This window comes from Megalobrama amblycephala, linkage group LG6, assembly GCF_018812025.1.
Source record: "Megalobrama amblycephala isolate DHTTF-2021 linkage group LG6, ASM1881202v1, whole genome shotgun sequence".
Taxonomy (NCBI): Eukaryota; Metazoa; Chordata; class Actinopteri; order Cypriniformes; family Xenocyprididae; genus Megalobrama; species Megalobrama amblycephala.
The window spans coordinates 18,563,779-18,579,454 of NC_063049.1; the positions used below are offsets into that span (position 1 = coordinate 18,563,779).

The 15,676-nt window shown below is 39.2% G+C and overlaps 1 protein-coding gene across 2 annotated transcripts in view; it reads left to right on the plus strand.

The window, feature by feature from the left end:
* The window catches only part of igsf3 (immunoglobulin superfamily, member 3), a 187,696-nt gene extending 177,494 nt beyond the window's left edge, over positions 1–10,202 (plus strand). For both annotated transcript variants that reach the window (XM_048193202.1, XM_048193203.1), the window contains exons 8-9: positions 4,293–4,715; positions 7,122–10,202. In XM_048193202.1, the coding sequence (XP_048049159.1) occupies positions 4,293–4,715; positions 7,122–7,372 (674 nt within the window). In that variant the 3' untranslated portion in view covers positions 7,373–10,202. The remainder of the gene's footprint in view (positions 1–4,292; positions 4,716–7,121) is intronic.
* The last annotated feature ends 5,474 nt before the right edge of the window (positions 10,203–15,676 follow it).

The window sequence follows — 15,676 nt, forward strand, 5'->3', positions numbered from 1 at the left end:
TTTCCTTAATAGTCTAAACACAATCTTAAATTGTCACTATTCCCATCACTGCAACTTCCTGAACATACACACAAGACACTAAATATGTTGAAACCAAGCTAAGTCTGGATATAGGCTTTATTAGTTTACCATCTTATACACACAGTGCTTCACAGAGTTGCACAGCCATTACCCGGCACGTGATTGGTCCTGGTTAACTATTTCAGTAAAACACTCCCACACGTTACATTTCTTCCCTTCTTTTGGGTTTGTTTTTAACTCTCCTTTTTGAAATTTCTTGGATCTGTTTTGCCTCCATTTCTGCCTAAACAAATGGAGGCCGCAGCTGCGTTGCTTAATGAGAGTCTGCAAATTAGTGCCTGAAGAAAAATGAAGCTATAAACTAAAACTAATATTTCCAATAATTGTGTTGGAAAACTCTTATCAGAATAACTTCTGCTAATTAAGCCTGTGTACATTTTTAGGTCAAGTTATAAACTATATTTCATGTAGGTTCCTTTGTGTTATATATATTGACCACTAGGAGGTGCTTTAGGCGTATGTTTTCCTTGATTGGCTTTCCCTTAAAGGTGCTCTAAGCGATCCTGGGTGGAGTAACTTCCTGTTGACGTTCGAAGTGTTGTCAAACAAAACAGAGGCTAGCTAGACCCTCCCTCCTCCTTCTTCTCCCCCTCCCCTCCGTGCTTCCTGAAACAGTCATGAACGCGCATTTAAAATCATTCTTGTCGGTTATTGGCTGGAGCATGTGTATTATGTTTTGTGGTCCAGGCTGCACCAGTTTGTTTTTATTGCCATTTTTGGAGCTTGTGGCGACTACAGAGACCGCGTTTTTTTCAGTGCCCAAGGAAGTCGACCGGAAGTTGAAGTCGGCCGCGTGCCGCCATCTTGTAGCAGAACTTCACTTGCGTTAGCCATCCCATTGACTCCCATTCATTTTGGCGTCACTTTGACAGCAAATAACTTTACATCTGAGGCGTTTAAAGACTCAATTTGTCCATTATTTATTTCTAAAGATACACGACAATGTATAAAGGGCTCCATTACCTTCTATGTTACATTATGGCCCCGTAGAAACAGTTTTTGTAAAAATAGGCTAACGATTGCGTCATAACCACTCGACTCTCTGTCGCACAGTAGAGAAATTACCGTACAGACAGGAGGAGAAGCTCGCAGGCAACAGTATGCATTAACTTAATATGGCGTACTGGCGTTACATTTTAAAATACTATACAAAATAATTAATCAGAATAATTACTCCTGCTCACTCATGCCAAAGAACTCCTCGCTCAAGCTCGCCGTCTCTGCAAGATTAACGATGAATCTGCGCGTCAGAAACGGAAGTGCTAAAAATCGCTAAAAATGGGCTTCACTTGTCTCAATTGAGTTCCAATGGGGTCGCTGTGTCCATTTCTTTTACTGTCTATGGTTTTTTTACAGTGTGTTCAGGGGACAGGCAGCTAGCGGATAGTGAGGAGATGTTTGCTCTATGTGACAAAAAATGTTTTGGCCTAAAAACGTGTGATATCGCTTAGAGCACCTGAAAACGAAAGTAAAAAGTAATGCACGTTCGTTGCGTTTTAACAAGAAATGAGAGTTCTGTGTCTTTATCAAACTAAAATTTATTTCTCATTCACCTTCAACTAATTGGAATGTTATTTTTTTATTACTTGTCCCGATTGGTGGATGTAACTGCGAACCTCGCATCACACACTCACACACACACATACGCACACAGAAGTAACATGCAGCAAATAAACATCACTGTGGACAAATCAGCATGATCAAAAAGTAACGCGATCCTATTTTTCCTTCAAATAACAAGTCAAGAGTGAACAACGAAAATCAAGAAAGGAATTTTATTTCACTATTTAAGATAGCCCATCGGACAGGGCGATGATACTTTTTGGTAGCCTGACTGGAAAACACATTAGCCCCGGGACGTCGGGCTAGCGATTTTGCGAGCCCTGCAAATCATGGTTAAAAACTGCTTAAAATGAACAAAAGCAAACAACTCAGGCCCTCTTGAGACTGACGATCAACATTTTCTAAAGATTTTTCTGAAGAATTTAGTCCTTTTGTTTCCTGTTCATGGAAAGTGCTGGACAGTATTTACAGTGGCACCCAACTAGCAGAGCTGGCCTTTATTCCTACAGCAGACTCTGGAGCCTTTCAGATTTAGTTGTAGGTGTGTGTTGCAGTCCCATGGGCTTATCGGGCCATCTGGCATGAGAGGATCGGAAAGAGCAGCATGAAAACATTCTCCCCCAGAGACCACCATGGAGCGCAGCCATCCTGAGCTCATGCCTGCCCGAACTGAATCATTCATCAGCATGTGTGCATTTATTAGAAGAAGACATAAAGAGAGACAGGGGCTCCTCAAACGCAAACATACAGGGTATAAGCCCCTCAGGGAGCCCCTCCACATGGGCCACAGACCTTAGCAGTCACAGTGCAGCAGACGAGGAGGAGTCAGAGCCTCATAACAGACACAATCGCGACTGCCGGAGCCCAGAGGCTTTACTCATTACGGCCATCTGAATGGCACACAGCTGCTGCTCCACTATTCACCCCGCACATCTGCTCATGAAGACCCCGATACAAACTGCCTCTGCTATTCATCTATTCGCCCTCCCTCTTTGCCGATAATGTCCGCTTTTTCCAGTGAGATCGTGACCTGGCTTCTGGATGCAGGTCTAGCACGACTATGTCGGTGAGGTTGATGCCACCTGGACTCTTTGACAGCACTGTATCAAAGCTTTGAGAAGCAGGGAAGACAGATCTCATCTCAACCTGACACACTCCTCAGTATTACTGACCAACACATGGGTCTTCGACTTGCCGCTGTTACACAGACACGTTTTGTTGTGTAGTTTGTCCTCGGGTCAGTTAAGCAAATAGCTTTAGGAACACAGGTGGCCAAGACATCTGCTCCTCTGAAACACATCAAGGTCAAGGAAAGCGAGTTTTGGCACACTTTTTGTTGGTTTTTACTGGTCCGATATATTCAAAATATAATAAATTGTTATTGTAAGCCCTTTATTTTGCAAAATTAATGCATTTCCCTTTATCATAGCGTATATAATCTTCTCAGCACTGCTTTAGTCGAGCTGTCTTTCATGAATTTCATGTTTTATATCTTTTTCTATTTTCTCCTCTCATATATATACACAGTATATATCTATAATATATCTAAATACAGTATGCGCTTGAAAATTTCAGTCTTATTTCCCTGGAGATGTGAGTGTGAGTGTCAAATCACTTCCCTGCTGCATGATTGCCTGAAATAGCATCCATATAAACGTATTTACAAATAGATAGTTGATGAAAGGTTCACCACCTCCTAATCTGCCATCTTCAAAGTCAAATTGCAGTGCTTTTACATGAGCACAAGATAAGAGGAGCCCCTTAAATTCTGCTGGAAAATGCGGTCTTATTTTTAGCCTGATCTCAGCTCAGACCCTGCTGAAGGATCTTACGACTTCTCGTGCAAAATGTGATGATTCTCACCTTCAGTTGAGAGTGACATATTGAACAGCTTGTTCCACATCTCTGGATTCGTGACGCCCTGCTAAATAATAGAGTTCATTTTAGGTTGTGTTAGAATATGCACTTTCAGAAATTTTGTAGGGTTGGTTCTGTCATTATGTCGTTTCAAACCTATATGACTTTCTTTTACTTTTTGAACACAAAAAAAGACTTATGACACAAAAAAAGATTTATTTAGGTACGTTCATACTTTTCCATCCTACTTTAAAAGCTCAAACATTTAAAGCGGCAGACATCAAAACTGCAGCGCACATTAAAATAAACGGTGTGGATACTAATATAGTTATCTTTATAGATATGATTCTTGGTGTGAATGGGCCTTTAAAAGGATAAAGAAGCACTATAAAAAAAAGTCATAAAATTAGTTCATTAAGATGCAATTTATACCATACCAAGTTTTAGGTCTGTAAGACTTTTTTTTTCTTTTTTTTTCTAAAGGAGTTTGAAAGGAGTCTCTTATGCTCATCGGGGCTCCCTTTATTAGATAAAAAATACAGTAATAACTTACTATTAAAATTGAATAACTTATTATTTTAATGTATTTTAAAATATACAGTAATTTATTCCTGTGATGGCAAAATGATATCACATGAATCTTCAGAAATCATTTTCCTGAAGAAAGTCTTTTCAATTAAACCAGGATATTCTGCTCTAAATAAATGTAACAAGGAGTTTGCAACAGATGCTACCCCAGTCTCTGAGGAAGATTAGAAATGTTTTCATGCATTTAATGATTTTTATTGCAGTGGTGAAGTTACAGGTGGAGGAGGCAGAATCCAATATCACTGTACCTGAAGATGGATCAATCCGGCTGGGCTGCAGCATTCTGTCTCAGTCCTCAAAAGATTCCCGCTTCTCTGTATCCTGGTACGTGTACCGTTTGGGACAAGAAGAGGAGGATGAGCAAGAGTGCGTCTTTTCCATCGGCCATGATGCAGTGTTCGGTAATGGGAACTGCAGTCCTACAGAGGAACCGGGTCCAAACTCTCGCCTGCAGTTTGAACGCACCACCTCTGACCTGTACAGTCTGACCATCCAGAAAGCTCGGCCCAGAGATGCCGGCAATTACTACTGCCACGTGGAGGAGTGGCTACTGAACCCGCGCAATGCATGGTACCGCCTGGCCACCAACAACTCTGGAGTCACCATTATTAATGTTATGGAGCAGGGTGAGGTTTTGCACTTTATAAGCACTAACCACATCAACACAGTGTACTTCTGGTTGTTGTATATTTTCTTTTGCTTTTACACTGTGTCCACCAAGCCCTGTTTACACCTGGATGTGTTTTGGTCAATCAGATCACAATTGGACGATGCTAAATACAGGTGTAAACGGGATCTTGTCCACTTTCGACCATTTCTGGAGGTAGTCAGAAAAGCTTTTGATCGGATTGCTTTCGTAGTGGAAACGCTCATGTGTGCTAGCCAGATGGGATTTAAACTTCGTTGGCTAAAGCCCCAGGTTTGGTTTGAAGACAAAAAACTGACCAAGCACAGTGTTCTTATGTGTTTCCTTTTAAGGGATGTGTCTCCATTTAAGTTCACATGTAAATTGCATGACTTTATTTTGTCCATTTTGTCCAAAAAATCAAAAAAAAAAAAATCCATAGACCTTCCCCTTGAAGAGAAGTGGTCGAAAATGGATAAAAGAGATGAATTAAAACAAAAAGTGTAAACGGGAACGTGTCTCCCTCATCTACTTGTGATCTGATCGACCAAAACGCATCTTAAAGGGTTAGTTTTCCCAAAAATTTAAATTACCCTATGATTTACTCACCCTCAAGCCATCCTAGGAGTATATGACTATCTTCTTTCCGACGAACACAATCGGAGATATATTTAAAAATATCCTTGCTCCTCCATGCTTTATAATGGTTGTGAGGGGGGTCATGAATTAGAAGTCTAAAACGGTCATTTTTAAAGAGAAATGTCAGAGGATTTTGATATAAGAGAAGTTGTTGCACAGCCCTATTTGTTTGAACCGTGAAAGGCATCTAAGCTTAAAGGGATAGTTCACCCAAAAATGAAAATTTGATGTTTATCTGCTTACCCCCAGGGCATCCAAGATGTAGGTGACTTTGTTTCTTCAGTAGAACACAAATGATGATTTTTAACTCCAACCGTTGTGGTCTGTCAGTCAAATAATGAGAGTGAATGGCAACTTCTACTATAAGAGTAAATAAAACTTGATTAGATTATTAAACCCCGCGGCTCGTGACGACACATTGATGTCCTAAGACACGAAACGATCGGTTTGTGCGAGAAACCGAACAGTATATAATTTTTTACTTCTAATACACCACTATGTCCAACTGCGTTCAGCATTCGCTTAGTCAGGTCTGATCGCGCTCTGACAACGGCAATGATGTCTCGCGCATATACTTCAATGAGAGCTAGACATTACTGCCGCTGTCAGAGCACGATCAGACCTCACTAAGCGAGTGCTGAACGCAGTTTGACATAGTGGTGTATTAGAGGTAAAAAATGATATAAATACTGTTCGGTTTCTCGCACAAACCGATCGTTTCGTGACTTAGGACATCAATGTGTCGTCACGAGCCGCAGGGTTTTTTTTTTTTGTATAAGAAAGTTTTATTTACACTTATAGTAGAAGTTCCCATTCACTCCCATTATTTGACTGATAGACGGCAACGGTTGCAGTTAAAAATCATCATTTGTGTTCTACTGAAGAAACAAAGTCACCTACATCTTGGATGCCCTGGGGGTAAGCAGATAAACATCAAATTTTCATTTTTGGGTGAACTATCCCTTTAAGCTACTACTACATCCTGCATCATACATCGTGTCAGGGGGTTGCTCATTTGGCGCAAGTCGACTTGCACAGTATGCGAACGGCCGTCCGCCGGAAGCTACTTATTTTAGTCTATAAAGTTTTAAATATGATTATTTTTCTTACAAAAACCCATTGCTTCACTTCAAAAGGCCTATATTAACCCCCCTGGAGCTGTATGGATTATTTCTATAATGGATGGATGGAATTTTTTGGGCTTCAAAATCTGGTCCCCCCTTCACTACCATTATAAAGCTTGTAAGAGTAAGGATATTTTTAAATATATCTCTGATTGTGTTAGTCTGAAAGAAAATAGTCTTATACACCTAGTGAGTAAATCATGGGATAAATTTATTTTTGGGTGAACTTTCCCTTCAATTCGAGGTGTAAAAAGGGCCTCACGATGCAACAATTTGCAACAGATAGATAGATAGGCTGCAAACTGCACAGTAATCCCACAATATGCCCCTTGATACCTCTGACACTCTGGGATAACACTATAGTATACTACTGCTTAAACCATTTCATAGCACAATGCTTATTGTTTCACCTTAGTTTGTAAATAAATAATAGGCAGTATGCAATGTATAGTAACAGTCCAGGCTACAAGCCCAGATAGTTAGCTTGTGCTGCATTAACACTGAAGACAATATTTATCGCTTGTCATTTTATCACGTTGGTTTGGACACAGTGTTCACAGTACACTCTTTTTGTTCTAATACATATTATATATTATCGTGTTAAATTATTCTAACTCTCTGTCACACTTCTCCCCCTTCTCTAGTCTCTACACTACAGTCAGTGGTTTGTTCCAACGACTCCCTCTTCTACTTCGTATTCTTCTACCCCTTCCCTATCTTTGGCATCCTCCTCATCGCGGTCCTGCTGGTGCGATACAAGAGCCGCAGCTCCAGCAAAAACCAGGAGGGAAAGAACGGAGCACCACTCCTGTGGATCAAAGAGCCCCACCTCAGCTATTCCCCAACCTGTCTGGACCCCCCGGCCCTCAGCCTTCACCCCGGCTCTGTGGAGTAACAGTGACACAAACACGACCCTGTCTCGCTCAGAGACTCGCTCATCTACACTCTCTCTCTGACTCTCTCTCTTTTTCTTCTCCTCCTCGTCCATGATGAGGCCACCAGAAAGTAATCTGGGCTTCTAGCCTGGTCTATCAATCCGTCCATATGACTGACTAAGACCTTCCTCAGTTGAAGTTGCCATGACTACGTCGACTGCTGGTGGTGATGCCTAGACATTTGCTTTTCTTTCTTTTTCCAGATCTTTTTTTTTTTTTTTGATTTCATGATTTTACTTCTCATTCATGCTCTTTTGTGAGAACCTTTCCTTTGAGGTGGCAGTATCCGTGAGCCTTGATGTATTTTACCTGACTGACACCAAACTCCTTCCCTCTCCGGGATAAGAAACAGTTTCGTTTTTTTTTTTATTATTCCCGTCTATGAAGTCTGGTGGAAACCATTGCATATTATTTGTTATTTTGTCTTTGCTGATTTTTGCTTCAGAAGACTGGAAGGTCATTGCTGGACCATGAACGTTTCTAGTGACAATGGTGTATTGATGAAGGAAAAAAAGGACATTCTTTCCTCGAAAAAACCTCGGAAAGCTGACAATGGATGTATATTGATTTTGTTTGTGTGCACGTGCCACAGAACTGCCTCTGTTTAAATGGATAGAGAGCCCTCATTGCCCACAGACTCGAGGATACACATGAACCCCAGCTCATCCTCACTGCCAAAGACCAGTTCGACTTCAAAAGCCACAAATTCTAATTCAAAGACACCGAATAGGATTAGACATGAGTAATGTGAGTCATCTAATGTCATCCAGTTGGAAAAGACAGTCTTGACGCTGACACGTTTCCTCATCACTGGAGCTCAGATGTTTCTACATGCCCTCAAATTTCACATTTCATTTCTAGGTATTCTTGACCTTCCCAATGTTAAGAAAATCCATTTATCTCCAAAAAACCCTTTTGTATTTGTGTCTTTGTATGTTTGTGTATATATATACACAACTGACCCCACATTTAGTGAGCGTTCGCCTCAGTGTCCTCATATTTTCATAATGCAAGGTTGAATGGAAACAAAGGGGGCATGAAGGGCTTTTCTGAATTTTTTGAAGTTTGTAAAAACAATGTCTTGAGGGAGACAGCTGACAGGACACTACATACTCAAGGGACATTCTCAGTGCCAAGACCTTTTTATCATCCCACGTGCCCTGTAATGATCTAAGAGGAAAGCTAAGAAATTGGCAGGCTTCTGCATAGGCTATATGAGTTATGAAGGGATTATAAATTTTGTTTTATCTATATTCTACATCACATCAGTTGTTGTTGTTCTTCTCTTTATGGTTTTGTATTTAAAATATGGTTCCCGATCTTTGTGTTACCGCTGAAAAGATTGTGAAAACGTAATGCGCCGTCTCATAACCTGTAACCTGTGAAGACCTAATAGTGTGATTATATCTCTGAGGGTGAATTTAGCATCTAAATTATTGTCGGTCTCCATGGACATTTCAAAAACACTGCCATATTTAACACTGAAGATGCTATAACAGTGCTTGATCATTGCATTTGCTCCGCGATCCACACTAGTCCTGTTTCATACACGAAGGATTCAACCTCCATACTGAAAACATTTAGAGCTTAGCTGTAGCGTGAATGAATTTTATGTTAAATTTGCTTTCCTGTTCAAATTTAAACACGGACTACCAAACAAAACGTGTTGTCTAATAACAGCAACATGCGGTCTGACACCAAACTGGACGTGTCTCACTTGTAGACAACATTGGTGACCTGCTAACAGTGCGACTTTCGCTCAGAGTGTCATCTGGGTCACTGCCGCACTCATGTGATCTCAATAGTCAACAACACGGCTTTTCTGTAAATTAAATTTAGATCCACTTGAAGCTTGTGGTCATCTTATTTATTGAATCATAAAACTCCTAGATAGAATATGTGAACTTCATAAATCTGCATAGACAGAATGTGGCAGAAATAGCAGTGAACATTTAGGCAACTACAGTATAACATGGCTAATTATCGTGTCTAGAGGATTATGAGACATGAGAAATCTGGGAATCTTCATAAAGATGATACAGTGATTTCGCTCTCTTTATCTACAAAATTTTGTTGAACTGTACAGTGCATGAAGAGTAAGGGGGACATTTTATTAATGTCTGAAAGTTGTGTCGTGACATCATGTCAGATCAATGGCATCCTCGTCATCTCCACCTTGTGGAAGGCCTCGCTGATTCAACACACCTTGTTGGGTTGAATGAATGTTACCCATTCTAACACAGCGGCCCTCAAATGTAATGTAAAATTCGATTATTTGATCAATAGGTCAGCCTTCCTCAAGCAGGAGATGTGTAATGTGGCATTGAGTGTGATATTGCGGTTCTGCTGTCATTCAATCTGTACAGAATTATTCAGAACTCTAAATAGTGTTTTTGTAGTTCAACATGCCCAGCTGAATCATAATGTTCTCACAATGTTGTAAATGCATTTGGAGGGCTGCATGTCATGGCTGTGTACTGGCAGTATAGCTGCAGAAAAACAAAACAAATGACAAAAAATATTGTGTTGATGTGTGTTCAGTTCAGCCAGTGCTGCTTTTACAAGTGGTGATTTTTATGTTCTTTTTTTTTAAATAACCAAAATAGTGCACTGAATATTTAAAAAATGTTGCCATGTTTTTTTATGCTTCTGTGTTTTTGTTGTACTCTGTTTAATTTTTGTTGTGTTTTTTTATATCTATACTTATTTTATTCAATTGTAGCAATTGCTATTACGAAAAGGCACTTTGCTATTGTAAGTTGATTGCAATAAAACATTCAGTGCACAGCATTTTAGATTGTGTTTATATAATGTATAAATTGCTGTATATGGGGCCCAATTTACAAATGTTAAAGCTGCATTCTGAAACTTTTTTTTGGTTAAAAAGCATCCAAAATCAATTTTGAGCAAGTACATAACCAGCCAGTGTTCACAACTATCTCCTTACCTTAGCCCAATTCACAGCGGTAAGCCTGTAATAATGTTTTCTAATTCGAGTGGTACTGGTAGGTTTCCACGGGAAATTCAAGCATGCTGCCATTCGTCTTTGCATCATTACGCCACGTCTGTTTACATAAAGAACGAGTCCCAACTAGTAGGCTATGTGGCATGCTACAGATGACAGATCATTTATAGGCTTTTTTCACAGCAGCTGTGCCATCGAACGTTTTTTTACAAGATGTAATATAAGTCTAAGGTGTCCCCTGAATGTGTCTGTGAAGTTGCAGCTCAAAATACAGCATAGATTTTTTTTAAATTAATTTTTTTAACTGCCTATTTTGAGGCATAATTAGAAATGCGCCGATTCATGCTGCGGCCCCTTTAAATCACGCTCTCTCCGCCCCCTCCCGAGCTCTCGACTCTATCATTGCATAAACAAAGTTCACACAGCTTAAATAACCCTCAAAATGGATCTTTACAAAGTGTTCGTCATGCAGCATGTCTAATCGCGTAAGTATGGTATTTATTTGGATGTTTACATTTGGTTCTGAATGAGTTTGATGGTGCTCCGTGGCTAACGGCTAATGCTACACTGTTGGAGAGATTTATAAAGAATGAAGTTGTTTTTATGAATTATACAGACTGCAAGTGTTTAAAAATGAAAATAACGACAGTCTTGTCTCCGTGAATACAGTAAGAAACTATGGTAACTTTAACCACATTTAACAGTACATTAGCAACATGCTAACGAAACATTTAGAAAGACAATTTACAAATATCACTAACAATATTATGTTATCATGGATCATGTCAGTTATTATTGCTCCATCTGCCATTTTTCGCTTTTGTCCTTGCTTGCTTACCTAGTCTGTTGATTCAGCTGTGCACATCCAGACGTTAATACTGGCTGCCCTTGTGTAATGCCTTGAACATGAGCTGGCATATGCAAATATTGGGGGCGTACACCCCGACTGTTACGTAACAGTCGGTGTTATGTTGAGATTCGCCTGTTCTTCGGAGGTCTTTTAAACAAATGAGATTTATATAAGGAGGAGGAAACAATGGAGTTTGAGACTCACTGTATGTCATTTCCATGTACTGAACTCTTGTTATTCAACTATGCCGAGGTAAATTCAATTTTCAATTCGATGGCACCTTTAAATGTATCATTTTGATGGCGGATTGTATTGTATGACAAATTAACGTTGGAGATTAGACTGTACACAAATTGAAATCTACAGGTAATGCTAATACACACTAAATACACAGTCACGCAATGCTGATGTTGTTAACATTAACAATTTGAGAACAAAGTATAACAATAATAATTGCATGGTTTGATGTGAAATGAGATAAGTGATCGCAGATTTAATCACCATTGGCAGCGCGATTTATTGCAAAGCTTTTTTTTTTTCTTGGTCCGAACAAAAGTGTCAGACATGTTGCATACTTGCTTACTCGTATCTTCATGTTCCACAGAAGAAAGTCATACAACATGAGGGTGACTAAATAATAACAGAATTTGCATTTTTGGTTGAACTACTGTATCCCATTAAAATAAGCTTTTGAATTTACCATTACGATTTTTAGTACATATTAGTTAGGTTCAGCTAAAGAAAAAAGTTTCTGTGCTTTTCTTCCACACACCTAAATAAATAACAGAAGAGTTTGTGAATCTTTTTGACCTCCAGGGCTTTGAAGAAAGTGGAAAATCCTGTCTCTAAAGACACAGGTGAGAATGGTATGTGACATATATTGCAGTCTTATCAGGTCTGAGTAAGTCAGATGCTTTGGATTGTGGGGTGGATGATTTGGGTGGCTGCAGGCTGGTGTGTTATTATAGAGGGCCAGTGCTTGTTAACCTCCAGAGCAGTGCGGTGTACTCATATTGAGAGCTTCTGTCCCTTCCAGCTGCTCACAAACCTGGTTTAATGATGGACAGTGGCCAGTCTTGGCATCTGGCTGAATTATGATGTCTGGATGAAGACGAGCCTTTGTGCTTTGTTTACCTAATGTTTTGTGACGTTCTGTATGTGTAATTGCAAATTAGAGCAGTTAGTTCCTTGGCTTTCAAATTTGGCACCCCTGCATTGCTGATATTTAACCCAAACACAATGGAGGTTTCACTTTTGTAACTATCGTGTTTTACTGTCTTCTAGTCTGTGTGCTGCTTGGTGACAAATCTTTTGGAGCCGTTTTCACTGGCAGAGAAAAGAATATACAATCTAACTGGCCAAATGTTGTCAGAAACTCAGTTACTTGAGTCTCTAGCACCCCTAATGAAGCAAAATTAAATGATGTGAAAACACTTTTGAATTTAAAGACCCATTTAAATTGATTGGCAAGTAGGATGTTTGGATGGGGGATATCAAAGGCTCAGTCTTTTGTTAGGTCATAGCCATTAAAGGATTAGTTCACTTTTAAATGAAAATTACTCAAAATTTTTGTTACCCTCAAGCCATCCTAGGTGTATATGACTTTCTTCTTTCTGATGAACACAATCTGAGAAATATTAATAAATATCCTGACGCATCCGAGCTTTATAACGGCAGTGAGCAGGATCAACAAAGTATGAGCTGAAGAAAGTGTCTCCATCCACATACATCGATCATAAACATCCACACGGCTCTGGGGGGTTAATAAAGGCCTTCTGAAGCGAATCGCTGCATTTGTGTAAAAAATAAATAAATCCATATTTAACAAGTTATGAAGTAAAATATGTTTCGGTTCAGCTATTCAGCATGGATAAATATGATGGTTTGAGATGTACCTGTTGTTTTACGGTGCTTGAAATGCTTTTCTTACTTAGATTTGTTGTGTTGTTTCCAGTCCAAATATCTAAAAATTCTTAAATCAAGAAACATTTTCTAGACAAGTAAAAATTGACTTGAAGTCAGTTTTTGTTTAAAGGTCCCGTTCTTCGTGATCCCATGTTTCAAACTTTAGTTAGTGTGTAATGTTGTTGTTAGAGTATAAATAAAATCTGTAAAATTTTAAAGCTCAAAGTTCAATGCCAAGCGAGATATTTTATTTAACAGAAGTCGCCTACATCGAACGGCCAGTTTGGACTACATCCCTCTACTTCCTTCTTTAATGACGTCACTAAAACAGTTTTTTGACTAACCTCCGCCCACAGGAATACACAAGAGTTGCGTTTGTAGAGTGTGTTTGTCGCCATGTCGTCGAAACGCTGTTATTTTCATCCCGCAGTCCAATCACCGGGTCTGATTCCGGCTCAAATTGATAGGGTAAAATTAAAGACATGTTTACAATAACACTGAGCGCATGCATCTCCACGTTATGGTAAGAGGCGTGACCTTTCCGGGCAAGGTTCGCTAAGCTGCTGTCGAATCACAACACAGGAACCGCTGGCACAATCAGAACTCGTTACGTATTTCTGAAGGAGGGACTTTATAGAACAAGGAAGTCATCAGCCCGTTTTTATGACAGTGGAAACAGCGGTATACAGATAAGTAAATTATGTGAAAAATACTGGGGTTTTTTTACATGCGAAACATGAACGCATGTTATATTGCACACTATAAACACAATCAAAGCTTCAAAAAAACCACGAAAAATGGGACCTTTAAAACAAGAAAAATAATCTGCCAATGGGGTAAATAATCATGTTTTTGCCTACACCATTGACAGATTATTTTGCTTGTTTAAAGCAAAAACTCACTTAATTTTGACTTTTTTTCTGAAAACAAGACCATAATTTTTTACTTGTTTAGAAAATGCTTCTTGATTTAAGAATTTTTAGATATTTGGACTAGAAACAAGACAAAAACTCTAAGTAAGAAAGGCATTTTTTGCAGTTATTCTCGTTAGGCAAGTCGAATCTGACCTAAATTATAAGCATTTAAAATGCTTACAATCAGACAGAAGACTTCTCAACATCATAAATCAATGCCCCGGGAGGCAGATTCTGTTAAATAAAAAATAAAAAAATAGAAGTCAATTTATTAGTTTCTCTAGCAATAGAAATATTCTACAAATACTATTTGTAAGTTAAAGTAAGAATATCAAAAAGTTTTTTGATCAAGCAATTATCAGCATTGGTTCTGGTACCAGAGAAGCTCTTCAGGTGGTCACAAAGCAGCATCTGATGTCACTGTCGTCATCACGGATATTTAAAGATAAATTAGTGACCTCCCCAAATGAGGTCATCCTGACTAGGAACGCCCCCTTTAAAAAGGCCTGTTTTATGCGCTTGATGAGCTCCTCTCCTCGTCTGCATCCCTTTTCATCCACAGCAACATATTTAACACATAATAGTTATAAAGCTGCTCTAATACATGTTTTCCTCTCTACTCTGAGCATAAATAAGTCATCTGTAGAGTGATATGTGGAGCAGTCTCATCCTTATCTCTTTGACCTCAAATTTAACTCTGTACAGCCTCTTTTGCACTTGCACACATATAACTTTGCAATGCTCTCCAATCGAACACTTGCAGTACTACTGGGTGAATACTAGTGCAACTATTTAGCGCTGTTCTTTAGTCTCTTTTAAAATAATGTTACAAAAGAAAAATGCCGTCAAACTGGAAGATCAAATAATAGATTTGTTAATTTTTAGCCAAAAATACTGTATAGTACATAACCTAAATATCTGCTAAATGTAAACATTTGTAAATGTTAAGTAGTACGCTAGCATTTACATGACAGCAAAGCAAAAACACATGAAGTGAAAGCCACAAACCTCTCATTTTAATTTCACAGGGTTTTTAAGCTAAATCTCGCATGCAGTCATGTGAACTCTATGGCTCATTATTTTAATTTGCATCGTTTGCATTGAGTGTTTTTCTAAATATATTTAGCTCTATTTGTGAAGCAATGGTGTACTGTTTATGAATGGTAATTAATGTGTTTGTGATGGCCTGATGCAAGTGAGAGGTTGTCAAACGGGATAGATGGTCCTGTCCGCTGTTGCTGTCCTGTCTGCTAACCGAGCGTGGCGTGACCACCAGGGGCCAGGACCAAATCACATCACACCTATCATAACTCATCCTGACTCGCCAGCTAAAACTCCATTCTGCTCATGAATATTAATACTTCTCTCGCTCCATGATGTATGTGAGATTGTGTTTCTCATTTCTGGGCCTGCGGGAGAAACTGCTCTGAGAATTTGTAAATACAGTCTCCCTGCTATCCTTCATTACATTACCTGTCTGAACGGTGTCGAATCAATTTGCTGACACCACCGCCTGTGCTTTGTGTCACAGGACCTATGAAAGCGTTGAATGGAATGGGAATTACTTTCTGATGAAAGCAAACCTGTGCCACAGGTGTGTGCCTTTGTGTCATTTGTAATATAACAAAAA